Source organism: Nicotiana tabacum, chromosome 16, assembly GCF_000715075.1.
Source record: "Nicotiana tabacum cultivar K326 chromosome 16, ASM71507v2, whole genome shotgun sequence".
Taxonomy (NCBI): Eukaryota; Viridiplantae; Streptophyta; class Magnoliopsida; order Solanales; family Solanaceae; genus Nicotiana; species Nicotiana tabacum.
The window spans coordinates 7573374-7593359 of NC_134095.1; the positions used below are offsets into that span (position 1 = coordinate 7573374).

The following is a 19986-nucleotide window of genomic DNA, read 5'->3' on the forward strand; positions in this document are numbered from 1 at the left end:
CAGCTTGGCCAAACAGGCTATTACTCGAAGTTTAGGCCCCATATTATGTTGTCCATGCTCTAGTTGGTAGGTCTGGGCAGGCGGGGTGTTAATTTGTCCCACATCGGTTGTGGCAGAATATCAGTAGATATTAACTCAGCAGCCAACAGTATCTTCATCGACAAATTACAAGGTTCGTTGTCCTTGCAAACAGAAGTAAAAACAGATATCTGCTCGAGTATGGACTAAGAAACAATGCTGGATACTGAAACAGAAGGCCAAAAATGAACTATTGACTCCTTTGGTAGTTTCATTTCACAAAACATTTTCCAATTGAGAGAAATATGGAAATAAAATTCAAGAATGAACTTACATCTATATACACTGGAAATGTGATACATTGAGAATAAAAGAAGTTCAGATTGTACAAAATGTAACTAGAATTGTATGACAACTTTATCTATCTTAGGTTGGAACTATTAATTCTGGTGTATGAAGGGAAAATGACTACAAGAAGATCAAGGCTTCACATCACTCCAAGTAGAATCACTTGCCGATGTTCTTAATAAGAGAGCCTGCGAGAATGTCTCTTTGATACAGGATGGTTATTAAAATTCGATCCCTGCATGTAACCACTTCTACTGCCAAATGAATTTGAGTCAAAAATGGCACCACCTCCTTCTAGTATTTTAAGTACCTGACAGTTTAGAAGAAAAAATTACTAGACTTCTCACCATTTTAAGTACACTTTCCCTGAATTGACATTAAAGGAGAGGAAATATCCAGTCTGAACTCTAAAGAGGTACAATAGGCCTACTGAACGAAAAAGAATACACAAAACACACATCTCTAATAAATAACAAAAGAAGAAACGAAAACCTTTGAAATTGGAGGTCGCAGCTGAGGATCTTCCTGTAGACACATAAAAGCAGCATGACTCATCGCCTGTAGTTCATAAGGAAAGTTTTCAAGCGGGGATGAGGTCAAGTTGGAGTCCAGCAACTGATTTTTGAATGCTGAAAGATGATATGGTCCATTTCCAGCAGTAGGGGAAAGGCTTCCTGCAAGAAGGTGCTGACTTCTGTAGCATTGCAAGTCATTGGTTCTTCTACCAGTAATCAACTCCAATACCACCAGGCCAAAAGCATATACATCAACCTTCTCCGTGACTTTTCCATCATTGGAGTACTCTGGGGCAAGATACCTGAAAAACAATTTGTCTTCCACCTTAACATAGAGAAGAATTTTTTAAAAAAGAAGGGAAAAAGAAAAAAACCATAAGCAGCCTTATAGCTTGGGATCTCTGCTTATTAGGCGTCAGCAAAACTAGGCTGAAAAGTTTTAGTCTATCAATAATAATAACCAACAATTAGGGAAAGATTGAGATGTACATAGACAACAAGAAAATACAAAATCACCTTGAAGTTCTAATCAGATGTTCATCTTCAGAAGCTTCACATTCATTGTACAATCGTGCAAGCCCAAAATCAGCAACCTTAAATAAAGCAAACCATCTGATTAGGTTTTGATCACTGCTTTTACAAAAGGATAACTGTGCTTGTCCATAACACATGCAACTATAGACAGCTGAAGATCTCTAAAATTTAATAGCTTTTCTCATCCAAACGGCACATGTATGGAGTTGGTTCATCTGATGTAAAAACATCTGCTGTACCTGACAATCAAAAGCTGGAAAGATAAACATGCTTCAGCAGAACTACCAGTAAAACTTACCAAAGGTTCAAAGTCGTGAGTTAAGAGAATGTTTTTAGGTCTGAGATCTCTGTGAACTATACATCCCACTCTGCAATCTTCATGAAGGTAACGTAAGCCTCTTGCTGTCCCAATAGCTATCTTAAGGCGTGAGCTCCAATCTAGAGCTGTTTCCTTCGTTCCTGCAAAATTTATTTGAACATTAAGGTGTTTCAAGTCCAGAACTGATTGAATTCCATATAAAAGCTGCACCATAGGTTGAATAGGAGATGAACTTTAAGAGAAAATTGAACAGAAAATACCATGCAAATGAAAGTCCAAGGACTTGTTGCAAATAAACTCATATACTAATAGTCTCCTATTTCCCTGAATGCAGTAACCAACCAGCAGCACAACATTCCTGTGCTGGGCACAGCTCAAAACTCGAACTTCTCTACGAAAATCAGCGTCTGCTTGAGATCCAATAAATTTTAGCTGTTTTACTGCAACAACCACTCCATCCCTTAAAACCCCTTTATGAACCAGACCAAATCCACCTTCTGCTAGAAAATTTGTGCCTGAGAATCCATTTGTTGCTTCCTCTAGCTCTTCATAGCGAAATTGTTTTGGAGGCTTTCCAAAAGAAGGTGCTTTACATTGACAGAATGAACATAGAGGAAGAGGTATCGAGGAAGTTCGACCTAAAGAGACTGCTTCTCTGATGCTAGAGTTAAGATAGTCCCTGTCAGTGTCTCGATTGAACTTGCTTCCTTGGGTATTCAGGTTTTGGTTGTATTCAATAGAATTCTCATGTTTATTTCCAGAAGTGACAGAACGTGAGGTAATTTTGCAGTTTTCTACAGCTGAATTGTTGTCAGCAATAATATGGTTTTGCTGAATCCAAAGGATTGTTTTATGAGTATGACTTTGAGATTTAGGAACTGTTGACAGAGTTATTATCCTTTCCCCAAATGAGTGCAGATCATTTACATGATCGCACACACTTTGCTTGTGGACCGGTGAAAATGTTTCTCTACTGAACCCTTCATACAGGGGATTCCGCTCATATAGGAGGAACGTGTCTGGATCAGTCAATGAATTCAGTAATGGAGTTCTCATATAGGATGTTCTTTGATCCTCGGGACTGCTCACTGGAGTAGAATGCTTCATTCTTTCATCCTGTATTTCTCTACTATCCTTAACAGGAGAGGAATTAGCAGAAAAGAAAGGGGTTTGAAGTTCCTCCGAACATCCTAGATTTAGCCTGAGAACTTTCGGTTTGGAACCCTTCATCACTACAATGTTGCAACGAAGTTCTTCCATGCAATGCTTAAGCTCTAACTTCAATTTTCTGTTGAACAAAATTGATAAAAGAAAAAGAACATGAGTCCATTTGATATCAAAACAGGGGAAAGAAAAAAGGAAAAGAAGCATATTGCCTTATGCACAGCAAAGAATGATGAGATAGTTCCATATAAAACAGTAGAGAGAAACTAGGAAGCAAGTAACAATCACAATTACAGTATACAATAAGGTACATGGAGAATCTATAGAAGTAAAATACACCACCTATGTACATGGTCTCAGTTAGAAATTAGAGGAGCAACAACATATGGCATATTGGATTACAGCTTTTTCCATAATCCAACAATATGCATGCAAATCAACTTGAAGGTATTGGAAAACATCTATTCCGCGTAGGTAATAGAAATGAGGCAAGGAGAGGAAAAAAATATTTTAGGCAAACGGTGCATAGAGAGAAAAAGGATATAACACATTTACATGCTATTACTTGTCCAAAATGACCCAGCTGACTGCATTGTTTTTTGCTTCAGCTGCCACCACACCAACAGACAAAGCTGAGACGACCTTAATTCGCACCCTGACCTACAAAAAAGAAGGTGATTTAAATGACAAACTCATTATTGTTATGTTTATTTGGTAGGTTAATATCGTTTTCAGACAACAGTCACTACAATTTCCTTCTTAACAAGCGTAAATCTTATTCTTTATCTTTAAAAAAAAATATAATTACTTTTCTGCACACTCTCTCTTTCTTTTCTTTCAATTTCCTCAGTCCAGGAAAAGTAAAGTGTCAACCGCACATTGTAGTGCTAATGATTGATCAGCAAAATTATCATTGAGTTATCATACCTAAGTCAGCAGAAGTATAAAAGATTCCTTTAATATTTTATTACCTACCAGCCATTTCTTATGGAGAGCACATGCAACCCATTATACATTATTAGCTTCAAGTACAACAGTTTACATTGGATCCTGACAAGCTTAGAATCTTCTTAAACCTTAAAAGAACTCAATCATATCAGACATTGAGATTGAAGAACCAATTAATATTTGATTAACAACTGAATTTTATTTCTATCCACTACAGTGTAAAAGAAAATTATTTGTACAGTTAAATGTGCGTGGCTATGTTTAATCTACACATTTATCTACAGTTGATTTTAACTTACACCGAATTGCCAAAATGTTTTTTTTATACCATAAGTAGATGAAAGTTAAACTCTTTATAGTGACTTTCTAACAGCTGAAATTACTTACTGTTACTTTTTACCACCGTTGACCAGAACGACATCGTTGCACACAGTAATTCAATCAAACAACAGACGGTTAAAACTTAAAAGTTAAAAGCAGTTCCCTCCTAGTAAGGCAAATGTAATTACCAGAGTCGATGGAGGATAGTTAAAAAGGGTAAAAGCAGAGGCACTTGAGTCATTTTTACTACTGGTAAAAAGGAAGTAAGTTTTACTTACATCTATGTGATCGTGAAATTGAAGAACCATCTGAGAACAAGTCTCCGTGATTTGTCCAATTCGATCATGCGAATTAGTCCTTCCATTACTCCGGCAGTCACCTCTCATCCTCGGAAATCCCCAAAATCTCCTTCTCTCTGTAAAAATCGTAAAAAAAAAAAAAAAGTGAAATTAAGAAATTAGAACGGTTTCATAAGCTTAACTTGCTAAAATTCATACACTAGTAAAATTACCGGTTTTCTCGACGGCAAATACGGCGAGCAACGTAATGCAATCGCCGGGACGAACAACGTGAGTGAGAGCCCAAGCTAGTGCAGTCTTAGTGATCACCTTCTCCGCCTTCACGGCGACAATCACTTTGTCGGTCAGATGAGGAGAAATGCCACGTGGCATCGACTGAGTCCGCCGTTCGGGTTTTGGCGGGAACATTGTATGACGTCAGATTCCGGCGACCGATGTGAAGCTTAAGCTTCGGGAGAAGGAGAGAGAGTTTTGTTTCGAGTGTTGAGCGGTTGGTTAACTACTTGTCCGGGGGAGAGCTATGTGGTCTTTAGTATGGGCAGCTAAGAGGTGAGGAGTGATTGTGATTTGTGATATTAATAATGAAATGAATACTCGCTTAACTGTTAAGAAAGTGACTCTAAGTTGGAATTAATTTCCACAAATGCGGCAAATTAAACCATATACTAATAGAGGTAAGTTAATCTGCACTTGCAATAGATGTAAGGAACCTCATATTTCACAGTAATAAATTTAACTTATATACATCAATAATGTAAATCAGATTTTTATTTATTTATTATAGAAGGTAACATTACAAATCTCACTTTCATGAAGAATTACTTTGTACTTTTGGAGTAGACACATCAATTGCAGCAAACGTAGAGGAAGAAATACTTACTCTTCGGACTTAGATGTTGACACCATCTATTTCTATTATTGATTATCTTCACTATGGTCAAAATTTATGATTAGGGAAGGATCATATCTTTTCGAGAGTTTATTTTTGTGACCCTTTTTTTGAGATTACAGGGTCATTTTGCCGGGTTCTTTCGATATAATTTCTTCGGTGATAAGAAAGTTTTAACAATGTGTGTATATAAACTCTTTTATAGATACATACTTAAAATTCATTTTAGACAGCCATTTGAAAAAAATTCTGAGTTAGAAGCGATTTATCCCTTTAGCGGTGCGGTCTTATTCGATGTAAATTCAAATTAGTTGGACCATCATTAGTATATGGATATATTTCTTAAGACGAAATACAGATGCAGTTTTAATATTTTACTACTTACTATTTAGTTGTAAGCTAATTCCAATTTCAGAGGTCTAATTAGTTGAAGTGGGCAGCAATAGCTATTAATAAGAACTGTGTACAACTCATATTTCTAAGAATGAATGTTTCGATGACCACTTCTACAATTGACTCAAAAGATATTAGAATCTTTTTGAATAAATCAATTAAAGAAAAAGAAGGGGTAAATCTTAATTAAACATAATAAATTCCAGATCAATAAGCTAATTGAAAAAATAGTACATGAGATGAAATAGAGGTAATCAATCTTATTGAAACTCTTTATTGTGGCTCCCATTAATCAATGAGGGAGGTTGTTTACATGTTTTTCTGGAGATTGCTTCATTCTTCTTGCATTATGAAGATTATCGAAGAGAGAACTAAGGAAAGAGGAAGAAGTGAAGAATCATCCTCCTAACCGAAGATTTTCCCCTACTATATATAGTCATGGGACCTTTGCTATTTACTTGGTCTGACGCTCTCTCACACTATGTTTGCCTTGATCGTCCTTTAAACGTTGTTTCTTCTGACTAAACGGGTATCGAGAGTGCTGGATGTGGAATAGACCATGTCGTCTTTCGCTGCCTTGCCGCCTGGACGGGATGTTGGTCAACTTGACCGCAGCGGTCAGATTTTGACCAATACAAGAACGTAATGCCAAGGTTTTGGTAACTGAAGCTTGTATTATTAATTTTTTTTTTTTTTTGTTGAGAAAACACTTAATCACATATCAGACCTTCGTTTAATTTTTGAAGCAATCTCAAGAAGAAATTAATTAAACTTAGCTATGCCAAGTTACCTAAATTGTTAAGTACATATGACTACCATGTGGATTGATAAAGTCATGTAAAAGAAGAGTAGTAATTTATTACAATATGTTAAATAACATTAATATACTAGTACAATCAATATGTATAAGTTAAAGGTCCTATGCGCATATAAAAGGAATCAAGAAAGCTCAGCGTAAACATAAACAGCCAAGCAAAACAGACTAATTGGGTGTGAGCTGCAGACAGGGGCGGCCCAAGGGTCAAGCCACTAAAGCAACGGTTTTAGGCCCCCAAATTTTTTTTATTGTTTTTTACTCGTATTTGTATTGCGCTCCCTGACTAATATAGATTCGTATCATATAAAGCCTAGTAAAAGAGAGAACACGTTTTAACAGGATTTATTTCAACCACATGACTCGAACCCAATATAAGGTAAGTTGGATCATATACATCTCACAGTAATCTTTAGAGGTAGGGTCTAAATATATTGGATATGTTAAAATTAAAAAAAATAAATTATTTTATAAAAAGTAAATATAAATTTTAATTTAGTATTGATGTAACCGTTTAAGCAAAAAATTGGAGAAAGAGAATCACTCCCCCTAAACCGTCGTCACGAATATAAAACTTTTCATTATTTAAATTTGACGATTGACATCATTAGTGAGGTACCTATATTATTATTCTTCTTTTACATTTTTCACTAAAAAAACGTGCAATTCAATAGTCCAAGTCTTATTATTTATCTTTCTCATCAGAAAACGGGTACTACATTGTTATATTCTCTTCTTGATTTCTACAGAAAAAAGCTTAAGTTCTCGATAAGTTATATTGTTCTCTGTAAAAAAAAAGAGTTTTATTTTTTCTATAAAAAACAAGAGTTGAAGAGTACCATTGAATAAAACTATATTGCGCATTCTTTTTTTTCCTTTTTCCCCCCCTCATGTTTCAAGCATTTCAACAAGTATATTAGAACATCAAAAATTATTTTGATATCAAGTTATAAACTTCGTGAATCTAGTTCAATTATCTAAGATCAATAATATCTTAGGAGAGATTAAATTATTTATAAAAGAAACTATTAACAACTTTACATCTTAAAAAAATAGAAAAATAGACTTCCATTAAAAATATAGATAAAATTTTTTTCCTTCCGATAGGCCTTAGATTAAAAATTGGCTTTAGGCCACCAATTTTCTTGGCCCCCTGACCGCAGAAGTGCATGATAATGATGTATGGAAAATAATATAGTGTTGGGATGCAAAGATGAGGACTAGAGACTGAATACTTTATAGTGTACATTTGTATTTATGTAGAAATATTGATCAGCTTCAGCTTTCAGAGTAAGGGAAAACATGAGAAGCTGCCATTTGCATTAGGCCCGCCATGTTGTTTTCAAGACAGGTCACACGAAAAATCATGTGATTACACTTATTACACCATCAATGCATCCATTCATTTTGTTACCTCATTATTACTCAATCAATTTCCTAATCTTAGAATATCGCCTTTACTATTTTTTCCTCTTTATTTCATGAAGACTTTTGGTTTCTAACGCATTCTGTACGCAATATATACTAATTTATCCTATATGTTTATCATTAGATTTTAACGCAGATACTGAGATTTGAGAGTTTTTCCCAGCTCGAGGTAGATTCAAGATTTTAAGTTAGTAGGCGCAGATTATTACTGCATCTACTATTCTTTTGTGACAATAAGTATAAATATGAAAGGATAATACCTCAAACTAGTCTTGATTTTACTTACGACCTTAAAGTTTGCGGATGTCCTCCACCTTTCAAGAATCTATATGATCGAAAGTTAACTATAAGATAAATTTTCTTTGGAGATTCTTAATACATGCGTTGAAATCCGCCTAACTACTTACTACTCTACAATCTTTAAAATCAAAAATGAAATGAAATTTAAATTGGTCGAGAAAAAGAACCGCGCTAATCAGAATTTCTTCAAGGCTTAGAAGGCATCTTATGGTTTTAATAGCCAAGGGTTGGTTCCTCGTTATATTAACCCATGGGCCATGAATATTATGCGTAATGTGGTATTGATCACACTCACATGGGGCGAGCTGGCTGGCCTGGCCATGAAAGGGTCAACACATGCAAGTGATCATAAAAGCTCAGCCATTTCCCCAAGACTATGTACTTCAGAATTAAGTTTTGGTTTTCTTCCCAATGATATTGCCTCATCTCTGAGATGCTGAGTCTGAGACATCACAGCCATTTCCATCAACCAATTGAACGCCATGCCATTCCATCCCAACGTAACTAACTTTTTAAAGTTTTCATATGTATATATGATGCCTAATATATATATGGAGGTAAAAATATTCTAAAAGTTTTGATATAATATCTCAAATAGGCTCATCATTTTTATTTGTTCCTCTCTTTTCTTTTTCCAGTTAATGTGAAGTCTAACAGTGAAAAAGAATTTTTACAGTATCGAGTAGTTAAAAATCAACTAAACATGATTTTTAACTATATATATATAAGCATGAGTTGATAATTTGGAAAAAGAACGAACTTAATCTGCTGTTACTGATAGTGTCATTTTATTTCTTTACATTATTAGTATCTAACTTATATATGAGATTTATAGTTAGTAGTCAAAACAATGAAGGAAGAAAAAAAAGACATTCTTAAAACAAGGGGAAGCACAGAAGTGGCTCCGTCCAGGGTGGCAAGAAGGCAGTACCTTGTGCGAGCTTGCGATAATGGATTGATGATGTCCAGGCCAAGGCGAACTTGGAATACTTGTAGAATCAAGTACCTGATTGCAGCCAATCCAGACAAGAAAAGAAAAGGGAGGAAAAAGATAAAAACAGAAATAGAAACAAGACAGAATAATTGATATGTGTGTAAGTTGGCCTTGCCCAAATCCTAAGTCTGGATATTGGCCCATCTGCAAAAAAAAAAAAAAAAAAAAAAAAAATTAATTTCATGTACAGAAGCAACCTCCAACATTGTCTCCCAGTATAGCATAATTAAGAAAGCGTTTTTAGGGTCCACTTGTTAAGCTGCATTTCGTAGCATTGAATTGTAGTTCGTTTGATAATGATTGAGTGAGCGAACTATTTGAGCCACTAATTATTTGCCACCTTTAACGATTTCTCCCTGTTTCCAAAAAATCTGCAGTTAAGCCATTATTTCAGGAGCTTACTTACAGAAGAGATCATGACTAATATTTCTTGAGTTATTTTAGGTTCAATTTTAAGCTGACACTTCAGGTTGTGTGTTTTAATTCATCAAATTGACGCAGAAGCACATAAAACGTGAATTTGTTGTTGGTGTGGGTGTGGGTGCAGGACCTTAGGGATTCATGCCAAGAAATGCATTAGCTCCTACCTTATTTAAAATTATAATCCATGAATAATTAAGAAGCTTTAACATTAAAATAGAAGATTGCTTTAAGGTTTTCAGCGGTCAGGGTTTGAATTATGTTAGTCTTAAGGAAAGACAAAAAAGATTTTGTACAGATTTCTAGATAAACTGCAATATTACAAGCGCCTTTGGTCGGCTCGCCAAGGCCTTGTCGGTAGTGGTTAAACAATCTTGGGCTATCTTCCAATCATCGGGGCATTTGCATCTATACCTGTTTTTAAAAAAATTACAAGCGTATTCACTTTTTTGCGTAATTTCAGCATACGGGGCTGAAGTAGCAAAGACAATCACGTCAAAACTTCAGCATTCTAGTAGACGGGACTGAAGTAGCAAGTGTGCTGAACCAAGTGTGTGTAATTGTTGAACTTAAGCATAGTAGCTGGAGTTTTGTTCTCTATTTGCTGAAATTTTTGTTTTTGTAACTGGCGAACTTCAGTTCTAGAGCTGAAGTTTTTGTTTTTGTAACTGGCGAACTTCAGCTCTAGAGCTTTAGTTTTTGTTTTGTAACTAGCGAATTTCAGCTCTAGAACTGAAGTTTTTGTTTTATAACTGGCGAACTTCAGCTCCAGAGCTGAAGTTTTTCTGATTTGCTCTTGTCTCACACATAAAAATGTGTAAGCATCTATATTTGTTTCGCGTTTCCATCTTACAAACTTTCATATTACTTTATATACTTCCGATCAATGTTTCAAAAGTCAGTCATAAAGCAATTAAGCAAAGAAGTAAAATAAAATCAGATAAAAAAGGATGGAACATATTACGTGCAATCGTCAACTCTTGGATAGCATTAGGTGTGTCCTGAAATAGGGGAGGCAGGCTCTTATATTTGGTCAATAGAACCTGCAACATCGAAAGAAGATAACTCGATGTTAAGAATAAAGAGAACAATTAACGAAGAAAGAAGAAGAAGAAAACAAAGGAGGAGAAGGAGGAGGAGAAACGGGGCTGAAGTTGTTTAAAATGTGGGTACAAGTTAAAACTTCTAAAAAAATGGGTATAAGTTAAATGGGGGCAAACAAATAGAGCGCCCCGTACAATTTTTATCCATCATTCACCATTAAAACCTGATGGGCCCCAAATTTTACTGTGAAGATTGGCCCATATTTGTCTGCAATGAGGCCCAAAATTTTGTGAAGGCAGTAGAGGCAATGAAATGGTGGAGATCCATTGCGTTGGATTCGAGAAGACGAACGCTTAATTAGATGACTAATTAGTTATGAAAGGAGTTGTTCTTAGATAAGACAAAAAATTATGCTAGATTTCACGGTCCACGTGAGAGTGAAACTAAGGTCATTAAGCTATTGGTGACGTGACTTTAGCATCTATGTATAACATAAGGCAGAAAACTTACATTGACTTTTGATGTATCAAATAATCAAAACATTTTGTTCTTAGAAAAATTATGGCGATGTAGTTCCGATCGAGAGAAAATTACACCAAAGACGTTGACAGAAACTTTGAAGAAAAAAAACTTCAGCTGAACGGATCCAAAGTTTACAACTTGAAATTTCCAATGCAGGACTCTAAAAATAATTAATGTCATTTGTAAGATGATGTCAAAAGTTCTACAATCACACTTGAAAATTGAAATGTATAACTTTTGAAGTCGTCTTATTATTTTCACTTCAATATTAGTACAAACTGAGTATACACCATTGGCACGAGGCACAAAACTTCATTAGCATTTTCATTCGTAAAGGTTGGGAGCCAAGCGAGGAGCAAGAAGAATTTCGAGAGGAGAAGCTTTAAGGATTGTCAATCCAAAGCTCTCACTCATATCAATTGGTTCATTCGAAGGCCTCTTAAGTTCAAACCCCTGTAGCAACCCAGCTAATACAAAAGGCACAGCTTGAAGGGCGAAAGAAATTCCAGGGCACATTCTTCTTCCGCTACCAAATGGTATCAACTCAAAGTGAGTTCCTCTAACATCGACATCCTTATGTGTCGTCAAGAACCTCTCTGGCAAAAACTCGTGAGGATTTGGCCATAAATCTGGATCGCTATGAATCTTCCAAATGTTCACTAGTAAGCGAGTGCCTTTTGGTATATCATAGCCACTAATGGTACAATCCTCCATTGACTCGTGTGGTACGGAGAGCGGTGCAGCTGAATATAAACGCAATGCTTCTTTAACAACAGCTTGAAGATACACCAAGTTCTTGATATCTGAATCTTGAACGCATCTGTTCTTCCCAACGTGAACATCTAGCTCATCTTGGGCCTTTTGTAGTGCTTGGTAGTTGTTTAGGAGTAAAGATAAAGTCCATGTCAGCGTTACGATTGTGGTGTCCGTACCTGCTGATAGCAGAGCCTACCAAACCAAACTCAACAATTTCAGCAATAAGCTCCACATATGAGCACAAGGGACTATCATGGAGAAGTCAAGAAGATCAATGACAAGTTTATAAAAGTTATTTTTGTTGAAGTTTGGCAAAATGCCAAAGTCCCACATTGGTTGGGAGTTAAGTTTGGGGGGGATTTTTCCCCTATAAAAGAAGGCCTAATGTTTAGGATTGAAACACACCTCTCATTTGCCTTCTCATCTGTTTAAGGCATTTGTATCTTCTCTCTTTAGTATTATTTCACTTGTATTTTTGGAGTGGAATAAAATATTTGGTTGTGTCCGAGGAGTAGGCAAAATTAGCCGAACCTCGTAAATTCTGGTGTTCCCTTTATTATTGCTTTATTGTCTTATTTATTATTTGGTGGTTGTCATAATTTTTGGTATAGTAGTTGTGACTTATTCACACTCTATACATTTGGCTTCCGCAACAATTGGTATCAGAGCCAAGGTACTGTCTAAGTATGCTCTGTGGTTGCAGCATAGTCTGATCTTCCACATCAGAAAAGATTTATCTTGGTAACTGAGTCAAGGTTCTGTCTGAGTATGCTCTGTGGTTGCAGCTTAGTCTGATCTTCCACACCAGAAAGGAAATAATCTTGATTTGTGTCGTCAGCTATTAAATAATATTTGTGTCAAAGATGGGAGACAATAAACAAGAAGAATCTACATCAAGTGTCAACAATTCGTCATCATTGGCATCTTCGCTTATGACAAGAATTGTGTCAAATGCGAAATTTGCGGTCGAAATATTTGACGGGTCCGGACATTTTGGGATGTGGCAAGGCGAGGTTCTAGATGTCCTTTTTCAACAAGGGCTAGATCTGGCCATTGAAGAAAAGAAACCAGATGTTATTGGAGAAGAAGATTGGAGAATTATCAACCGTGTTGCTTGCGGTACCATTCGATCCTACCTTGCTAGAGAGCAGAAATATCCATACACAAAGGAAACTTCTGCAAGTAAATTATGGAAAGCACTGGAGGATAAATTTTTGAAGAAAAACAGTCAAAATAAATTGTACATGAAGAAGAGACTGTTTCACTTCACCTATGTTCCTGGTACCACGATGAATGAACATATCACCAGTTTCAATAAGTTGGTTACAGATTTGCAAAATATGGATACAACTTATGATGATGGTGACTTGGCCTTGATGTTGTTGGCGTCACTTCCTGATGAGTACGAGCACCTTGAAACTACTCTACTCCATGGAAATGACGAAGTTTCTCTCAGAGAAGTTTGTTCGGCTTTGTACAGCTATGAACAAAGAAAGCGAGAAAAACAGAAGGGCGGAGAAGGAGAAGCACTATTTGTGAGGGGTCGTCCTCAAAATCAAACGAGGACAAAGAAGGGAAGATCCAAGTCAAGATCCAGACCCAGCAAAGATGAATGTGCCTTTTGTCGAGAAAAGGGCACTGGAAGAAAGACTGTCCGAAGTTGAAGAATAAGGCCAAACATAACAATGGAAAGGCCATTATGGATTCAAATGTAGCTGATTGTGATGATTCAGACTTCTCATTAGTTACAACAGAGTCATCAACATCATCAGACATATGGTTGATGGACTCGGCTTATAGCTATCATATGTGTCCCAACAGGGACTGGTTCATGGAATTTCAAGAAGGAGAATATGGAGTCATCCACACAGCGGATAACAGCCCTCTTACCTCATATGGCATTGGTTCAATACGATTAAGGAACCATGATGGAATGATCAGAACATTGATAGATGTTCGATATGTACCGGATTTGAAGAAGAATCTCATCTCTGTGGGAGCCCTAGAATCAAAAGGGTTCAAAATCATTGCAGAAAATGGAGTGATGAGAGTATGCTCCGGTGCACTAGTGGTAATGAAGGCTAATCGGAAGAATAATAATATGTACCGCTATCGTGGCAGTACAGTTATTGGGACAGCGACAGTAACATCCAGTGACGACAAAGAGGCAGAAGCAACCAAGCTATGGCACATGCGCTTGGGACATGCTAGAGGAAAATCCTTGAAAACTCTATCAGATCAAGGATTGTTAAAAGGAGTAAAGGCTTGCAACTTGGAGTTTTGTGAGCATTGTGTCAAAGGGAAACAGACAAGGGTTAAATTTGGTACAGCGATCCATAATACTAAAGGCATTTTGGATTATGTACACTCTGATGTTTGGGGTCCTTCCAAAACACCTTCATTGGGTGGGAAGCACTATTTTGTAACCTTTGTTGATGATTTTTCTCGAAGAGTGTGGGTGTATACAATGAAAAACAAAGATGAAGTGCTGGGAATTTTTCTCAAATGGAAGACGATGGTGGAGAATCAAACAGGCAGGAGGATCAAGTGTATTCGCACAGACAATGGAGGTGAATACAAAAATGATCATTTCAATAAGGTCTGTGAAAATGATGGCATCGTCCGACACTTCACTGTTAGACATACACCACAACAGAATGGAGTGGCAGAACGTATGAACCGGACCTTGCTGGAGAAGGTACGGTGTATGTTGTCCAATGCTGGCTTGGGCAAAGAATTTTGGGCTGAGGCAATTACATATGCATGTCACCTCATTAATCGTCTACCATCTGCTGCTATTGATGGCAAAACACCATTTGAAAAATGGTACGGAAAACCTGCTGTAGATTATAACTCTTTGCACGTGTTTGGCTCAACTGCATATTATCATGTGACGGAGTCAAAATTGGATCCAAGGGCAAAGAAGGCTATTTTTATGGGAATTACTTCTGGAGTCAAAGGATATCGCTTATGGTGCCCTATGACAAAGAAAGTAATATTCAGCAGAGATGTTACCTTTGATGAATTTGCTATGGTAAATAAGGTAACAGAAGATACCAAACAAAATGAAGGTGCTTCTAAGCAGGTGGAGTTTGAGGGAAAATTTATTTTTCCTACACAAGAAGCAGAGGAGGAAACAAATGAAGATTACCCTCTGGAAGGAGAGCCAGTAGAGGAGATTCCAACTCAGGAATCTCAACAACAACTTGAATCAATAGCAACCAGCAGGCCAAAAAGAACAATAACGAAACATGTTCGTCTCATAGAGACGGTTGCTTGTGCAACCTCAATTGTAGCTGATGATGTTCCTACTACTTATAAAGACGCTGTCCAAAGTTCAGAAGAAGATAAGTGGAGGATTGCCATGAATGATGAAATACAGTCCATTCATCAGAATCATACATGGAGATTGGCCAATCTCCCGAAGGGGAAGAAAGCAATTGGGTGCAAATGGGTATTTGCAAAGAAGGAAGGATTTCCTAACCAAGTAGATGTTCGCTACAAAGCAAGATTGGTGGCCAAAGGATATGCTCAAAAGGAGGGAATTGATTACAATGAAGTGTTTTCTCCAGTTGTAAAACATTCCTCCATTAGAATTATGTTGGCTTTGGTAGCACAATTGGATTTGGAACTAGTTCAGATGGATGTAAAAACTGCGTTTTTACATGGAAACTTGGAGGAGGAAATCTACATGACTCAGCCAGAAGGATTCAAAGTTGCTGGAAAAGAAAATATGGTGTGCAAACTTGAAAAATCGTTGTACGGATTGAAACAATCTTCTAGACAATGGTACAAGCGATTTGACGAGTTTATGTTGCGGCAAGGGTACAAGAGAAGCAAATACGATCATTGTGTGTATTTGCACAAGCTTAAAGATGGTTCCTTTGTATATCTTCTCCTATATGTTGATGATATGTTGATAGCTTCCAAGAATTCGGAAGAAATTGATAAGTTGAAGATTCAACTGAAGAAGGAGTTCGAGATGAAGGATTTGGGTGAGGCAAAGAAAATTCTTGGCATGGAGATAATTAGAGATAGACGTTCAAAGAAACTCTGTTTATCTCAAAAAGAATATTTGAAGAGAGTACTTCAACGTTTTGGCATAGATGACAAGACTAAGCCAGTTAGTACTCCACTTGCTTCCCATTTTAAGCTAAGTACTACTATGTCGCCAATGGATGAAGCTGAACGAGAGTATATGTCAAAGGTACCATACGCAAATGCTGCTGGTAGCTTGATGTATGCAATGGTTTGCACAAGGCCTGACATTTCACAAGCTGTTGGAGTTATTAGCAGATATATGCACAATCCAGGGAAGGAGCATTGGCAAGCTGTGAAGTGGATTCTACGGTATATTCATAATACTGTAGATGTCGGGTTAGTTTTTGAGCAGGAAGACAATCAGTTTGTAGTTGGATATTGTGACTCAGATTTTGCGGGTGATATGGACAAACGAAGATCAACTACTGGTTATGTGTTTACTTTTGCAAAGGCACCAGTTAGTTGGAAGTCTACTTTGCAGTCAACAGTTGCTTTGTCTACAACAGAGGCAAAGTACATGGCTATTACAGATGTTGTGAAAGAGGCAATTTGGCTTCAAGGATTGCTAAAGGAGCTTGGTGTTGAACAAAAAGGTATCACAATTTTTTGTGATAGTCAAAGTGCTATTCAATTAGCGAAGAACCAAGTTTATCATGCAAGGACGAAGCACATTGATGTTCGGTATCATTTCGTACGAGAAATCATAGAAGAAGGTGGAGTCACGGTGAAGAAAATTCATACTACAGAGAATCCTGCTGATATGCTGACAAAGGTGGTGACTGCGGTCAAGTTTCAACATTGTTTGGATTTGATCAACATTGTTGAACACTGAAGATTGAAGATGAAGACACAACCAAAATTTGTTATTGAGAGAGAATTGAAAATGTGGAATTTTGCCAAGGTGGAGATTTGTTGAAGTTTGGCAAAATGCCAAAGTCCCACATTGGTTGGGAGTTAAGTTTGGGGGGATTTTTCCCCTATAAAAGAAGGCCTAATGTTTAGGATTGAAACACACCTCTCATTTGCCTTCTCATCTGTTTAAGGCATTTGTATCTTCTCTCTTTAGTATTATTTCACTTGTATTTTTGGAGTGGAATAAAATATTTTGTTGTGTCCGAGGAGTAGGCAAAATTAGCCGAACCTCGTAAATTCTGGTGTTCCCTTTATTATTGCTTTATTGTCTTATTTATTATTTGGTGGTTGTCATAATTTTTGGTATAGTAGTTGTGACTTATTCACACTCTATACATTTGGCTTCCGCAACAATTTTCGTACTCAGAGCCAAGGTAACCGATGATTAATGAATGAAAAACGACTTAGATTATATACACTAACATGAAAACAAAGTAAGTTTGTATGATGTTGACGGTAAATTTAGATATTTTCTCTCGAAGAATTTGAACACATGAATTCCACAAATTCATGAGGGAGCTTCGTTAATTCAAAGCTAAATACGTGATAACTTCATAACGACAAGACGAGTATGAACACGTGAATTCCACAAATTCATGAGGGAGCTTCGTTAATGCAAAGCTAAATACGTGAGAATTTCATAACGAAAACACGAGTATGAATAAATCAAAAATACGACAAGGAACAAACTTAGAACAATTTTGAATAGTACACAAGCAAATGTGTGTGATTGCAGCATATTTCAGAAATTCTTAGTCAAGTCAATAAATCATACAGTTGGTGTACAACTTAAAACAGAACAAATTTGGAGTATTAAAGAACGTACCATACAAGTAGCTTTGATAGAGGTATCGGCATCAAACCCAGGAAAATCTCTGTTTTCACAAATGGACAACATTACATCCATGAAATCTTCTTCCTCACCAGATTTAATCCCTTTAGAATCCCTCCTCCTTTTATGCTCTCCTAACCATTCTTCAACAACAGAGTCAATTTCTTTTGCAACTTCTTTCATTGCCTTCTCATGTCCTCCTATATCTAACCACCTTAAATAAGGTAAAAAATCAGCTACAACAGTAGCCCCTAACAACTCAAAAAATCTTCTAATTGCTTTATGAGCTTTATTTATTCCTTCTCCTTCACTACATTCTTTTCCAAATAACATCTTCACCATAGTATTCATAATTACATTCCCTAACCATTCTTTCATCTCCATTTTCACTGCACCATTTAAACTACTACTACTTTTATTCTTCAGCCAGTAGTTATACGTTTCTTTGATAGCTGATTTTACTTCAAATTCTCTTATGTGTTTGAGCATTTCAATTCGTCGACTGGACAGAAATTCAATAGTGGCTATTTTCCTTATCTCTCGCCAATAAGGTCCGTAAGGAGCAACCCCAAACATGGCATGGTTGTAGCCTATGATTTCTGAAGCCAAGGATTTGGGCCGATTTGCAAGGGCCAAATCATTTGTGGTGAAGCATTCTTTTGCTACTTTGGGATCACTAACCACAACAACTTTGTATACACCAAGCTTCAACCCAAAAATTGGCCCATATTTTTCGGCCATTCGAGCTAAGACTTTGTGAGGTAGCTGATCAGATTCAGTTCCAGTGAGAAGGTGGAGATGGCCAAAGATAGGCCATGCTCCTGCTGCTTCAGGTACCCTTTTGATCCTCTGCCCATTGTTTCTTTTGGTTGAGAAAAATTGGTTGTAAAGAAAGAATTTAAAAACTAAGGAGCTAGCTAGTGTAATGGCAATCAATAAGAAATCCATTGCTAGATATTTATGTGATGTGCTAGAGCCTTTATATTCAGAAGTATACTCTAAAAAAAAAAGTCTATTCGTTGAAATTTTGATGTTTTCGTCCTCTTCCGTTTCTGGCAGGATTGCGGCCTAGCTAGCGTACACAATAAGGAAACAATATTCAATTTATTAACAAATGATAAAATTGCATTGGGAATGCAATCAGTGGTGGACAGTGGTTGACAGTGTAAGATAACAAAAACAAATGCCAAATGGTATAGAGTTGGTAAACTTTATTTACATACGCCTTCGGTCAAAATCGATCACAGTCGACCCACCGACCAAAATCGATCACAGTCAAGTGACCGACTATGCCCGGTCAAAAAATGGGCCAAAAAATCGACCGAATTTTTCAAAATATTTTATTTTTTAATTTCTTTTACGAAACCGATCAATTTGGCACAAAAATACGGAAAAATATTTTTGCATCTAGCGAAATTTATTTTTCAAGAAATCGATCAACTTTGGTCGATTTTTTATTTAAAATAAATTAAAATTAATGTTCAAAAAATCGATTGAAATCGGCCGGTTATTTCGACTGGTCATTTTAAGAAACTGATCGATTTCGGCCGGTCATTAAAACCGACAGACATCGGTCAGTTATTTTCATGCAAAAATGTAATTAAAGAGTATAAACGAAATAAAAGGTAGTCTTAAAACAAAATCCATTAATGGTGTAGTGGTAGAATAGTATCCTGCCACAATAGAAATCCTGGTTCGATTGCCAGATGGTGTATTTTTTAATTACATAATTAAAAATACCGACTAACTTCGGTCGATTTTTTCAGCAATTTTTTCTTAGGAATTTAATTGACCGACAGAAATTGGTCGAAAAATATCGACCGAAGTCGGTCGATTGGCTCTACCGATCATACGATTACCGATAGCCACGAATTAATCGGTTTTCGATCGATTTTTACCAATTACCGACCAACATCTATCAGTTTTAGCCGTCGATTCCCCCTCCCCACCCCCCTTTTTTTAGTATTTTTGAAAAGAAAATATGTATGTTCTTAGCTCAGATACTTTCAAAATATTTGCTCGAGATGGCAGAGTCTCGTGCTGATAACGTGATATGAAATAAAGACTATAAAGTAAAGACAAGTATAGAGAGAAACTGATATATTATTCGAATTCAAACTGATGTACATAATGAACTGAAATCTCTTCTATTTATAGAAGAAAGAAAGCTGCTTT

General features: G+C 36.6%; 3 protein-coding genes across 7 annotated transcripts; all 3 read right to left on the minus strand.

Moving 5' to 3' along the window:
- Positions 1-304: 304 nt before the first annotated feature.
- LOC107829500 (inactive protein kinase SELMODRAFT_444075) lies at positions 305-17945 on the minus strand. 5 transcript variants are annotated; one of them, XM_075232572.1, is made up of 10 exons: positions 17806-17944; positions 10669-10747; positions 4679-9428; positions 4446-4582; positions 3454-3553; positions 1995-3022; positions 1714-1874; positions 1398-1474; positions 859-1183; positions 305-676 (listed from the first exon to the last, which is right to left on the minus strand). In XM_075232572.1, exons 5-10 carry the CDS (start codon positions 3489-3491, stop codon positions 542-544), a joined length of 1764 nt encoding a protein of 587 aa, XP_075088673.1. In that variant the 5' UTR covers positions 3492-3553; positions 4446-4582; positions 4679-9428; positions 10669-10747; positions 17806-17944; the 3' UTR covers positions 305-541. The 5 variants fall into 5 exon arrangements, with proteins under 5 accessions (XP_075088673.1, XP_075088669.1, XP_075088672.1 ...); XM_075232568.1 differs by having other exon boundaries at positions 3464-3558; XM_075232571.1 differs by having other exon boundaries at positions 3454-3558.
- On the minus strand, positions 11595-17718 carry LOC107829502 (cytochrome P450 82A4-like). Its single transcript, XM_075231973.1, has 2 exons — positions 17692-17718; positions 11595-12218 (listed from the first exon to the last, which is right to left on the minus strand). Exons 1-2 carry the CDS (start codon positions 17716-17718, stop codon positions 11595-11597), a joined length of 651 nt encoding a protein of 216 aa, XP_075088074.1.
- Positions 17686-18808, minus strand: LOC107784763 (strychnine-10-hydroxylase-like). The gene has a single exon (XM_016605940.2). It carries the CDS (start codon positions 18757-18759, stop codon positions 17749-17751), a length of 1011 nt encoding a protein of 336 aa, XP_016461426.2. The 5' UTR covers positions 18760-18808; the 3' UTR covers positions 17686-17748.
- Between the last annotated feature and the right edge of the window lie 1178 nt (positions 18809-19986).